Below are 14627 nucleotides of genomic sequence, written 5' to 3' on the forward strand. Positions count from 1 at the left end.
AGAGAGAGAGAGAGAGAGAGAGAGAGAGAGAGAGAGAGAGAGAGAGACAGAGAGACAGAGAGACAGAGAGGTGAAGAAAAATGAAGACTGAAGTGAAGTGAGGAAGAGAAAGTGAGTCGCTAATGAATGTCCCTTTGTCTTATACATCATTCAGAGTACCTGATCACATGTTACAAAGTTCATCACAAGTTCACACCAAAATTCAAATCATAAATTGAAATAGAAGTTTACAATCGAGGATGTTTACATGCATATCTATTAGGAGTAATTATCTGACTAAACATCCATCACCTGTCTAGCTCCACAGGTTCACCAAAGCTTTAAAACTATAACTAAGAAATTAGTGAAGTTTTGTATAGATAAACCCAAGCAATATTTTTTCTTCTGTCCTAGCACCTATAATAAATCATGAGTTCCCTTTAGTGACCCTTGGTTAGTTGCTTTACAACCACCTTGGAATGTGCTCTGAGCAGGAGAGAGTCTGGTTACTATCTAAGTGCTGTTAACTGATGACACTTGGGAGACTGGCAGAGTTCTCACAGCAGTTTTGACTATCAGAAAGGGACTTAATAGCAGTCCCACTATAAAAGAGCTTAATAATCATTGATATAATTTTAGGAATTCTTATAGGATCATCATTAAGACTTAAGAAGTCTATATAGCAGCACTACAAGGCAGTACATGTCAACGACTGGCAGGCACATTACAACAACAATATGAAATAGCTTGCAGTCATGGAACAAAATAGGTACAGCTATGCTGGGGATGGGGTTGGTGGAAGACCTCAAAACAAACTTTATCACAATATAAAACTACTACCAGGCATAGTGACACATATCTGGATCCTAACACTCAAGAATCTGGAGCAAGAAGGTTACCACATTCAAGGCCAACATGGGAAAAGGCTGTTTTTGAGCATGGCCTTGTCTCAAAATAAAATAAACACCACAAACCAACACAAACATTCATGTATGTTTGGGAAGGTTTTATTCCTATAAAATTTTGATGTTCAGGGACGGTGAGGTGATTCAGTCAATAAAGGAGCTTGCTTAGTGAGCCTATGACCTAAGTAAGTTCAGTCCCCAGAAGCCATATAAAAGCTAAAAAGAGAAATGATTCTCTAAACTTGTTCTACTTTACATACACTGTGACATTAAAACTATACACATTATGCAACATGACACCATACATATCAGGCACACTGAGACAAGTACCACAATAATAAATCTGAACAAATGCCCTGCTCTCTCTAAAATTAGGCCTTGGTTAATCATAGTTTCTACTGTTATGTCTTAAATTTTGAGTCTAATTTAAGGTTTATTTCATTAAGATTTTGCCAAAAGCATTTGGCTATTATTTACATAATACAATTATAGTGTCCTGTATATGACATTAACTGATTTACTGAATAGTTTTATTCTTTGATTTTGAAAGTAAAATTGTACTTCATCTTATAAATACTTTATTAAGCAACTGGATATTTGTAGTGGTTAGTTTTTTGTCAGCTTGACACACACCATGGTCACCCTGGGATGATAATCAATTGAGAAAATGCCCTCATCAGATTGCCCTATAGGTATATTTTCTTGATTAATGATTGATGTGGTATCGAGGCCTGTGTGAAAAAAATGATAAATGGTTTAGAACTCATGGAATATGGCCCACCACTTAGCCAAACCATATTGGATGTGCCTCAGAGAGGCAGAGCCCTGAGGAATTCACACTGTTTGGGAGTTTGGCTCTGCTTTTGTTGTCACATTCTACTTACTCTAAGAGTGGTATGAAAACTCTAAGGGGGCTTCTAACCACTCACTGAGCAGAATCAGCAACACTCACAATGGTGCTTGATCTGTTTCAGACATTGTTGCTTGGGCAAATAAATGATTCAATCACTTCCCTTGGAATGAACTGAGAAATGTAGATCATTAGTAGTGACCACTAACATTAGAAGGAATATGGTAAAATAGTGGGGTAAGATTAAGATGATTTTGTTAGTGGCTCTGATGTAGAAAATTGTATGAAACAATTTGAAATCCAGAAAGGCACTATTAATAGTAGAGCTAGGGATTTTTTGAGGTCATGGAACAAGAACAATGTCAGCCTAACTACCACTGGCTGACATGACTGCTGGACTGGTGATTTAGGTGATAATTTCTTGTAAACATTTTTTCTGTCAGCTTCCTGCTATGATTTAATAAAAGAATTGTTAGTAGATGTTCATATATAATGGAGTCTACTTTTGGGAGCTTTGCTCCATCCAGTATGTATGTATGTATGTATGTATGTATGTGCATATATATGTGCATTGTGAAGTTGTTGGAAATTGTTTGTTCAAGCTTTTCTTGCTTCTCCCACATGCTACCCACTGTGCTCGCACATGTGTGCACATGCGTGTTTGTGTGTATGAGTGTGTGTGTATGACTTTCTTCCACCTTTTCTGTAGTTGCTGGCCACTATCAGCAGCAGCCCCCCACCAGGTGCTATTAGCACTGGTCCTTAGTTGTGGACATAGACTAACAGACTGGATATATAAATAGGACCCAGAATTTTGTCGCATACAGGAAACACACTTCAGTGACAAAGACAGACACTACCTCAGAGCAAAAGACGGGAAAAAAGTTTTTTAAGCAAATGGTCCCCAAAAAAAGCTGGAGTAGCCATTTTAATATCAAATAAAATCAACTTTCAACCAAAAGTTATCAAAAAAGATAAAGATGGACACTTCAAAGAAAAAAATCTACCAAGATGAACTCTCAACAATTCAGAACATCTATGCTCCAAATGCAAGGCCACCCACATTCATAAAAGAAACTTTACTACAGTTCAAAGCACACATTGTATCTCACACAATAATAGTGGGAGACTTCAACACTCCTCTCTCATCAATGGACAGATCATGGAAACAGAAAATAAACAGAGATGCAGTGAAACTAACAGAAGTTATGAACCAAATGGATTTAACATGTGTGTGTGTGTGTGTGTGTATACACACAACATTTCATCCTAAAACAAAAGAATATACCTTCTTCTCAGCACCTCATGAAATCTTCTCCAAAACTGATCATATAATTAGTCACAAAACAGCCTTCAACAGATACAAGGAGATTGAAATAATACCATGAATCTTATCAGATCACCACAGAATAAGGTTGGTTTTCAATAACAACAGAAACAACAGAAAGCCCACATACACTTGGAAGCTGAACAACACTCTACTCAATGATAACTTGGTTAAGGAAGAAATAAGAAAGAAATTAAAGACTTTTTAGAATTTAATGAAAATGAAGGCATGATATAGCAAAACTTGTGGGACTCCATGAAAGCAGTGTTAAGAGTAAAATTCATAGCTCTAAGTGCTTTCAAAAAGAAACTAAAGAGAGCATACACTAGCATCTGAAAGTTCTAGAACAAAAAGAAGCAAATATACCCAAGAGGAGTAGACAGCAGGAAATAATCAAACTCAGGGCTGAAATCAACTAAGTAGAAACAAAAAGAACTATACTAAGAATCAACAAAACCAGGAGCTGGTCCTTTGAGAAAATCAACAAGATAGATGAGCCTTTAACCAGACTAATCAGAGGGCACAGAGACAGTATTCAAATTAACAAAATTAGAAATGAAAAGAGAGACATAACAACAGAAACTGAGGAAGTTCAAACTATCATCAGATCCTATTACAAAAGCCTATACACAACAAAACTGGAAAATTTGGGTGAAATGAACAATTTTCTAGACAGATAGAAGGTATCGAAGTTAAATTAGGATCAGATAAACCATCAAAACAGTCCCCTAAAGAAATAGCAGCAGTCATTAATTCTACCAACCAACAAACCAAAAAAAAAACAAAAAACAAACAAACAAACAAACAAACAAACAAAAATCCAGAACCAAATGGTTTTAGTGCAGAATCCTATCAGACCTTCAAAGACATAATACCAATACTCTTAAACTGTTGCACAAAATAGAAGCAGAAGGAACACTAACCAATTCATTCTATGAAACTCCAATTATGCTTATACCTAAAACACACAAAGATCCAACAAAGATAGAGAATTTCATACCAATTTCTCTTATGAATATTGATACAAAAATACTCAATAAATTTCACAAGCCGAATCCAAGAACACATCAAAATGATCATTCATCATGATCAAGTAGGCTTTATCCCAGGGATGCAGGGATGGTTCAATATATGGAAATTGATCAACATAATCCACTATATAAACAAACTCAAAGATCATCTCACTAGATTCTGAGAAAGCATTTGACAAAATTAAACACCCCTTCATTGTAAACGTCTTGGAAAAATCAGGAATTCCAGGTCCATACCTAAACATAGTAAAACCAATATACAGGAAACAAGTAGCCAACATCAAACTAAATAGAGAGAAACTTGAAGCAATTCTACTAAAATCAGGGACTAGACAAGGCTGCCCTCTCTCTCCCTATCTATTCAATACAGTACTGGAAGTCCTAGCCAGAACAATTAGGTAACAAAAGGATGCCAAAGGGATACAAATTAGAAAGGAAGAAGTCAAAATTTCGCTATTTGCAGATGATATGATAGTATACTTAAGTGACCTGTAAACCACCAGAGAACTCCTAAACCTATAACCTCAGTAAAATGGCTGGATATAAAATTAACTGAAACAAATCAGTAGCCTTCCTCTACTCGAAGGATAAACAGGCTGAGAAAGAACTAGAGGAAATGACACTCTTTACAATAGTCTCAAAAATTATAAAATACCTTGGTGAGAATCTAACCAAGCAAGTGAAAGATCTGTATGACAAGAACTTCAAGTCTCTGAAGAAAGAAATTGAATATCTCAGAAGGTAGAAAGATCTCCCATGTTGATGGATGGACAGGATTAATATAGTAAAAGTGGCCATATTGCCAAAAGCAATCTACAGATCCAATGCAATCCCCATCAATACTCCAACTCAAGTCTTCATAGAGTTAGAAAGGACAATTCTCATATTCATTTGGAAAAACAAGAAACCCAGGATAGCGAGAACTATTCTCAATAATAAAAGAACTTCTGGGGGAGTCACCATCCCTGACCTCAAGCTGTAATAAGGAGCTAACGTGATTAAAAAAAAAAAAGCAAAAACTAAACTGCATGGTATTGGTATAGAGACAGGCAAGAAGATCAATGGAATAGAATTGAAGACCCACAAATGAATCCACAGACCTATGGTCACTTGATCTTTAATAAATGAGCTAAAACCATCCAGTAGAAAAAGGACCACATTTTCAACAAATGATGCTGGTTCAACTGGAGAGCAGCATGTAGAAGAATGAAAATAGATCTTATCTCCTTGTAGAAAGCTGAAGTCCAAGTGGATAAAGGATCTTCACAGAAAACCAGATACACTGAAACTAATAGAGGATAACATGGGGGAAGAGGCTGAAACACACAGGCACAGGGGAAAAGTTCCTGAACAGAATACTAATGACTTATGCTCTAAGATCAACAATAGAAAAATGGGATCTCATAAAATTGCAAAGCTTCTGTAAGGCAAAGGACATTGTCAATAGGACAAAACAGCAACCAACTGATTGGGGAAAGATCTTTACCAATCTTACATCCAATAGATAGCTAATATCCAGTATATACAGAGAATTCAAGAAGTGAGACTCCAGAGAATCAAATAACCCTATTAAAAATGGAGTACAGAGCTAAACAAAGAATTCTCAACTGAGAAATATTGAATGGCCAAGAAACACCTAAAGAAATGTTCAACATCCTTAATCATCAGGGAAATGCAAATCAAAAAGACCCTGAGATTCCACCTGGTACAAGTCAGAATGACTAAGATCAAAATGGAGGAGTTATAGAGAAGATTGAAGGAGCTGAAGGGGTTTGTGACCCCAATGGGGAGAGCAACAATATCAACCAACCAGAGCTCCCAGGATCGAAACCACCAGCCTGGGAGCACATAGGGAGGAACCCATGGCTCCAGCCGTATATGTAGCAGAGGATGGCCTTGTCAGTTATAGGTGGGAGAAAATGTCCTTGGTCCCATGAAGATTGGATGCCCCAGTGTGGGGAAATTTGAGGGTGGGGAGGTAGGAGTGGGTGGGAGGGTGGGGCACATTCTCATAGAATCAGGAGAGGGGGATGGGATAGGGGGTTTCTGGGTGGGGGGAAATGGGAGAAGAGGATAACATCAAAATGTAAATAAAATATCCAGTAGAAGTTAATTTAAGAAAAGTTGGCCATGATTAATGTTTATCATCTTAGCTCAGCACCCTATTTCTGAGCACTGTGGCTCTCTGATCAATTACTATTAGGTGTGTGTATTCAGTATTCCATCCTTCTCTGACTGAGACCGATGTTCCTGTGATTTTTGGCATAACTCTTGAACCCCAGTGGTTTTATTATATTATATTTTATTTTTTAAATTTATTCAACTGAGTTCTGTATATTTCTGTATGTGGTTTTGTAATAGTGGCTATCATCCTTTTGTTTCTCATGCAGGACTTCTTATTGTTTATTGTAGAGATTTGATGGTGTGATTTTCCTGTTGTTTTGGTTTTGTATTTTTTGTTTTTTTGTCTGAACAATGTTTTATTGCCATTTCAATTCTGAAGGATAGATTTCATGTATATAATATTTTTAGTTTGTAGATGTTTTCCTCTCAGGACTTTGAACACTTTATTCTGTTCTATTCTCTACTATACTGTAAATGTATGCTGAGAAAACTGACTTTATTCTAATGAAGAATCTCTTATGTTATGAGCTTAATATAAAATGTCTACCCTATGATTCATGTGATTGGATATTTAGGACATAGTTGAAGTTACTCTTTTGGGAAATTGAAATTATGGTGGGTGGGGCCTAGATGGAGAAAGTGGATCACCGGAATATGTGCCTTGAGGATCACAATTCCTTCTTTCATTCCCTCTCTTCTCCTTTGTCTTGCTTTCTCTCTTTTTCCTGGTCAGATCTATGTAACAAAGGGCTGACACATGTGTTGGGAGCCAACTCCTAGCAGAAAGTGGCTATCATCTTTGCAGCCATCTCAGGCTGACAAGAGACTGACATGAGACCTGTTTTCAGCAGCCTACAACAGCTGAGCACACTCTGATAAACATCTTGTTTTTCTCACATATTTTGTTCTGTTGTTTAATGCCCCCAGCTGCAAGGTGCATGTGACAAAGTGTGTTCAGCTGCATTCCCCTGCTTGTGCTTATATATACCAACAATTTCTTTTCAATAAAGGGGACTTGAACAGACTCTCTGTCTTGTCTACATTCTTCATGTCTCTTGCCCCTCCATCCTCACTCTCTTTCTTTCTAGATCCTGTTGACTGACCCTCGGACTGGAGCACTTGGTCCCCATACGTGGGGTAGTGAGGACTGGGACACACATGCTTTAATAACAATGACTTATTAAATAACAAAGTTTCAACATCAAATTAATAAATTTCCATTCATGAACTATAAAGAATTTCATATGATAGTTTTAAGTTTGAAAGTATAGATTTAACAACCAAACTGTAGAAATTCAATTTGTAATGGAACATATTTTGAATATCACTTGCCTCTAAAATAAGCTTCATCAAAAATATTCTCATTGTTTATTGATGTAATTCATTTGTTTCATATTTTAAAACTAGTATTACTCCACTATTAAAAATAACGAATTCTGAAATTCTTAGGCAAATAGATAGAACTGGAAATATCATCCTTGTGAGGTAACCCAATCATAAACCAAAACAACTCACTGATAAATGGATATTAGCCCAAATGCTTGGAATACCCAAGATACAATTCACAGACCACATGAAGCTCAAGAAGAAGGAAGACCAAAGTGTGGGTGCTTTGGTCCTTCTTAGAAAGAGAAACAAAATATTCAAGGGAGCAAATACAGAGACAAAGGAGCAGAGACTGAATGAAAGTCCATCCAGAGACTGCCTCACCTGGGAATCCATCCCATATATAGTTACCAAACCCAGACACTATTGTGGATGCCAAGAAGTGCATGCTGACAGGAGCCTGATATAGTTGTCTCCTGAGAGGCTCTGCCAGACCCTGACAAATACAGAGAGGATGCTCACAGCCAACCATTAGACTGAGCACGGAATCTCCAATGGGGTCCCCAATGAAGGAGTTAGATATAGGATTGAAGGAGCTGAAGCAGTTTGCAACCCCATAGGAAGAACAATAATATTAACCAACCAGAACCCCCTCCCAACCCAGAGCTCCCAGGGTCTAAATCACAAACCAAAGAGTACACATGGAGGGGCTCATGACTCCAGCCGTATAAGTAGCAGAGGACAGCCTTGTCAAGAATCAATGGGAGGAAAGGCCCTTTGTCCTCAATGCCCCAATGTAGGGGAATTTGAGGGCAGGGAGGTGGGAATGTGGGTGGTTGGGGAAACACACTCATAGAAGGAGGGGGGATGGGATAGGAGGAACCCTGGTAAGAACCTGGAAAGGGGATAATATTTGAAGTGTAAATAAAGAAAATATTCAATAAAAAGAAAACTATTTTTCCCTTATTAATTTGTATTAAATTTCAAAGGCACATCTAAATGTCCCAGTTTAGTCTCAAAAATGTTCCCAGACTGTTCTTCATTACTAAAATCACTTCCTGTTTTGTCATTGATTCAAGATTTATACTAGTTATGTTTTAAGCAGAATTAAACAATTACTCATAGTTATTGTCTGTTTATATATTTTAATATCATTAGATATTTTTCTTTATTAAAACATCAAACACTTCATCCTAATTCATAAATAAAACTTACAATGCTGTAATACTAGAAATGAGAAAAGTCTGGCAAGAAGGCCATATTCTGTGTACCTGGAATATATGACAATTATTATTAAAGAAGCCAATATAAAATTACTACAATTATTAATTTATTTCATTTGATACCAAAGAATTTTCACTTTGAACTGAAAATGCTTCTCAGTAGCTTTTTTAAGGCACCCTTTACATCCTTGTTCCTTAGGGTATAGATGAAGGGATTCAATGTAGGAGTTATCACTGCATAAAAGAGAGCCATGAACTTGGGTTGGTCCCTTGTGATAGATGAAGAAGGTTGAAGGTACATACTCATACCTGGACCATAAAATAAAGAAACTACAATAAGGTGAGAAGAACACGTCCCAAAAGCTTTTCTCCTTCCTTCAGAAGATTTAATTTTAAGTACTGCACATCCAATATTAACATAAGAAGCAAGAATTAAGCACAGAGGAACAATCAATATAAAAATGCATACTACAGAAAGTGCTAGCTCATTAGACTCTTTTTCACCACAGGCAGTTTTTATGAGAACTGGGATTTCACACAATAAATGATCCAGTTTATATGTGCCACAGAATGGCAATTGTAATGTAAGTGTAGCCTCAGAAAAACCAAAGATCACTCCAATCAGCCACATAATAGACACTGACAAAATGCACACTCGTTCACTCATGATGAGGGTGTAGTGGAGAGGTCTGCAGATAGCCACATATCGATCAAAAGACATAATAGCCAAAAGCAGACATTCTGTGCCTCCCATTGTGTGGAAGACATAAAGTTGAACAACACACCCAATGTAACTAATGGTTTTTCTGGAGCTTCCCAAGTTAAATAGCATCTGAGGCACAATGCTTGTGGTGTAGCACATGTCCAGAAAGGAGAGATTTGTGAGAAAAAAATACATGGGGCTGTGGAGTCGAGGGTCTAAGGTGGAAACCAGAATGATGGCGATGTTCCCCATCAAAGCCATGGGATATGTTATCAAAAGAGTAACAAAGAGAGGGAGTTCCAGCCAAGGATGGTCAGCAAAGCCCAATAGGATGAATTCTTTTGGGTGGCTTTCATTGGTTACAGCCATTCTCCTTTGATTTATTTTTACCTACGGTTTAGAAGTGTCATGTTAATTTAAAACAAGAGATATAAAAAATAAAGAAAAATTATTGAAAACTGAGAGAAGTGCCAGTCACATACTAAGATAAATCCACAAAATAACTGTAGTTGGTTGTTGTTGGAATCTGGAGAGATTATTCAGTGCTTAAGAGTGCTTACTGATTTTTCTAGAAATCCAAGCATATATTCCCAGTACCCATGATGAGTGTAGCACCACTACCAGTACCTCTAGCTGCAGAGAATAAAATACCCACTTCTGTGCTTGTGTGGACACACTCTCACAAGCACACATAGGCATAAATTAAATAATAAGAAAAATTAGAACACAAACTCTACTTTTAATAACATAAACTCTGAAAGCCAAGAGTATGGCATGCTGTATTTCAAATCCTTAGTGAAAATTTCTTCCATATTAGAATACTATATCCAGAATAGCTAATTATTCTTCATAAGAAAAGTACAAACAATCCATGATAAACAGTAATGAAATGTCTGATCATGAAGCCAATACTACAGAAGATTCTTTCAAGAATTCTACCCACATATTAAAACAAACAATCAAACAAAAATCTCATGACTGTGAATGTACTGAAAAGAATGAATCTCAGTGGTAAGGTAATAAATAATAGTATAAAGATTACAGAAGAACCAAACATTACACCAATGAAAACATAACAGGAAGTCACATACATACCTTTTAGAATTAAATAAGAGTTAATAATCTCAATCTTCCAATTAAAAGGCAGAGACTACTAGACAGGAATGAAATACAGGAAGCAATTATTCATGGCATGTAAAACACAAACAAACAAACAAACACATCCAATTTGCAAAGGCAAACAGAATAAAAGTGAAATTACAAGAAAAATGGATTCTAAAAGAAAATAGTATTAGTGATAAAAAGGACACCTTTGTATTAATAAAAGAAACAATCCAACAAGAGTGCCTAAATTTCATGAGTAATGAATCATACAGGAAATGTTAGCATATCCAACTTCAGTAAGGAGTACTGAACTAAAAGAGATGAACAGATTCTAATATAACAGTAGGTGACTATATTATCAATAATAGATAATAATAATCTATTATCAGGAAAGCAAAACAAAACAAACAGAAAACAAACAAGCAAACAACCCAGTAAAGACACATTCTAATTAAATCAAACAGAACAAAGCATGCCTTTTTTTGTTGTTGCTGTTTGTTTGTTTATTCTTTTGCTTCCCCTTACCCAACTAAGACAGGGTTACTTCATATAACCCTGGATGTTCTGGAACTTTCCTTGTAGACCTGGCTGGCATCAAACTCAGAGATCTGCCTGCTTCTGCCTCATGAGTACTGGGACTAAAGAAAAGAACCAACACTACCCAGCAGCATGTAAATAAATAAAAAATGAATTAATCTCCTGTATAAGATTATAATGGAATATAATGTAGATCAACAGATATAGAACTGCAGAAAACGTATAAAATGTATAAAACTAAACAATGTATCTTTAAATGATGAGTGTTATTAATGAAGAATTAAGGAAGTAAATTAATTTTTCCCTAAAGTTACATGAAAAAACAAATATAACATTAGCCAAAGAGGCAGAATGAAAATGGTTATGAGATTATAGCTGTTGTTGGTCTGCATTTAAATAAATACAAATGTGTTTTAAATAAGTTACCTATTAAGGTACATAAAGGGTTTAATTAAACAAGAACTACAAATATCAAAATTATTAGAAGAAAAGGGATAAAAATAGGGCAGAAATGCTTTGAAATTGAGAATCCAAAATAAAGGGTACATAAAACAGTTGGAATATTGAAAATATGTTGTATACTGTCAAAAACTTTGCCAAACTAATCAAAAGCAATTTGTGTCTCCAGTTTTTCTTTTGGTCAGTTTGGCCAAGTTTTTGACAGTGTAGTGCATATTTTCAATGTTCCAACTCTGTTTTATTTACCCTTTATTTTGGTCCCTTCTTTTTCAAGCATTTATATCCTAGTTTTTATTATCCCTTTTCTTTTAAATTTGATATAGGTAGCTCTTCAAAACAATTTGCTTCAGATAAAGAAAGTGGTGTTAGAACAGTTATCACTGAAATTCAGAGCACTATTAGGCAATATTTTGAAAAATGTAATCTCCTATTAATTTGAAGAATCTACAAGAAATCCAAAGCAAATCTATGAACATATAAAGCTGAAGCAAGATTCAAAATGAAAAAACTAAAGTGGTCAATAAAAGTGAGAGTAAGCTGGGCTGTGGTGGCGCACGCCTTTAATCCCAGCACTTGGGAGGCAGAGGCAGGTGGATTTCTGAGTTCGAGGCTAGCCAGCCTGGTCTACAGAGTGAGTTCCAGGACAGCCAGGGCTACACAGAGAAACCCTGTCTCGAAAAACCAAAAAAAAAAAAATCATGTCAGTTTAGCAATACCCCTATATTCAAACAGGCTCAGAACAAAGTATAAAGGAGGAAATACAAACATCGTGATCAAGTAGGATTCACTGTAGGAAACTTAAGATGGTTCAACATATAAACCAATCAATACAATATGACATATAAGCAAGAATAAAGGGTAGGGATCACATTATTATCTCAATAAATGCATAAAATTATTTTAAGAGAAACGTAATGTCTCTTAGTAATACAAGTAAAAAGACACCAAGAATACTACACCTTACCTCAACTGAATAAAAAAAAGCTACAATATGGTAAATAGGTAGACAACATTTTACTAAACTTGGAAAATCTTAAAGGATTTTCCATAATACAAGATATGAAAGAAGACTTTTTTCTGTCACTTTGAACATTGTGGTTGAAATCTTGATCAGATAAGTAAAGAAAAGATAGTACAAAACAGTATACAAATGGGAAATAGAAAATAATCAAACTATTTTTCAGATAATAGGATCCCATAATTATAAAATCCTAAAGATTCCACCAGAAAAATCTTACATATGAAAAACACTATAAAAATGTAGAACAATACAACTTGAACATGCAGGAAATATTAACTTTTCTCTTTTATTCCTTTTCACCCCCCTCTCTCTTTATGTGTGTATATAGAGATGTTTAAATGTGTGCAGATGCATACGTATGTAGTGTAAGCGTGTACGTGCACAGGTGTGTGAGGGTGGAAGAACAGGTTTGATATAGGAAATCATTCTTGATCATTGTTTTATCATTTTCATTGAGAGTTAGTCTCCCAATCAAACTTAGAGCTAGTTAATATGGCTACTATCCCTAGTCAGATATTTCTGGAGATCCCATATCCAAACTGGAATTAAAGGTAGAATGCTACTTCTATGTGGCATTCTCCACATTAGATTTTCTATAAAAACAACAACAACAACAAAACCAAAAACCAAAAAATTCCCAGCCAATTCACAAAAAAGAAATAAAAAAGAGATAACAAAGTTAAATGGGAATGTAAAAGTGCTAAACGAATAGTATACATCTTACATTGTTATTGATAGTGTGTGAAAACTGTAATTATTAAAAATTTGTTTTTAAAGAACCTGAAATTCTTTGTATGTGGGGTGGGTAGGTGTGTGTGTGTGTGTGTGTGTGTGTGTGTGTGTGTGTGAGAGAGAGATAGAGAGAGAGAGAAAGAGAGAGAGAGAGAGAGAGAGAGAGAGAGAGAGATTATATGTATGGACATGTGGAAGACAGAGGGTAACCTATTAATTAATTATTATTAAATTATTAATTATTAATTCTTTTCTATTGAAAAGAATTACATAGATATAAACTTAAACAAATAAATTAAAGACCGTTACAATAGAAACTTCAAGAAGTGAAGAAAGAAATTTTAGAATACAGTAAAAGGTAGAAAGACTTTTTATGTTTGTCAGATCAGCAGGATTTATGGTATTAAAGTGGTCTCTCACCAAAAACAATATACAAATTCAATACCTTCACAGGAATATAAATAGCAGTCTCCAAATTTCTGTGGAAAACAAAATAAGCAAAGCATTCGTAAGCAAAAAGAGCAACAATAGGAATGTCACCCTACCTGCTTTAAACTAGTTATAATTTATAATGACAAAAACTGAATGTCACTGTGTCAAAAGCAGAAATATACACCAATAAAAGAGAATTGAAGATTTATAAAAGTTTTAACTCAGTACTAAAGAAAAAGAAATGTATATCATCATAGGAAATGCATGGAGCTAGAAATGTTTGTGTTGAGTGAAATAAGCCGGTTTTATAGATACAAAGACTATGTGATTTAAAAAATATGTACAATATAGTAAAATACCATATGACAGTAAATAGAGAACTAGTTAACAGGAAGGAGAAGGAGAAGGTAGGAAAAATAATAGGGAGGATGTATATAACCAAAGTAGATTATATGGAATGTCATTTTGAAATGTCTAATTGATAAGTTAATATATTCTAATGAAGAAGGAGTTAGCACAGTTCTCAGTGGCCAATTCAACATACTTCAAATACATTTTTTAACTGTAGTTAATTAGCAATAGGAAAATCATCAGCATCTCAATTAAGCACCGAGAACTTTTGAAAACCAACATGTGTTTTCTACAGCCTCTTCAAATTAGGAATTTATAGTTTCAATATCCTACCATGTCACTTAAGACATTAATTAGTTTAATACTTAGGACTTTCTAATTATTAGCAGATTATAGTAATAAGTAGTTAACTATCTAAATATGGCATCTAAAATTTCATTTAGAGGTGGATGGAAAATGAATTAAGGAGATTAAAAGTTTATTGGAGTCTTCAGCACACAGGGTGATTAGTAATTAGGTAAAA

General features: G+C 35.2%; 1 protein-coding gene and 1 pseudogene across 1 annotated transcript; both read right to left on the bottom strand.

Moving 5' to 3' along the window:
* LOC114636935 overlaps positions 1–826 on the bottom strand; it is a 2559-nt pseudogene extending 1733 nt beyond the window's left edge.
* An 8072-nt stretch (positions 827–8898) lies between these two features.
* On the bottom strand, positions 8899–9837 carry LOC114636940 (olfactory receptor 2B11-like). The gene has a single exon (XM_028785033.1). It carries the CDS (start codon positions 9835–9837, stop codon positions 8899–8901), a length of 939 nt encoding a protein of 312 aa, XP_028640866.1.
* Positions 9838–14627: the final 4790 nt, after the last annotated feature.

Source organism: Grammomys surdaster, unplaced genomic scaffold (assembly GCF_004785775.1).
Source record: "Grammomys surdaster isolate TR1022 unplaced genomic scaffold, NIH_TR_1.0 125079, whole genome shotgun sequence".
Lineage (NCBI taxonomy): Eukaryota > Metazoa > Chordata > Mammalia > Rodentia > Muridae > Grammomys > Grammomys surdaster.

Excerpts from the sequence above, each read along its gene's own strand:
- LOC114636940 (XM_028785033.1), bottom strand. The coding sequence starts at position 9,837 with ATGGCTGTAACCAATGAAAGCCACCCAAAAGAATTCATCCTATTGGGC.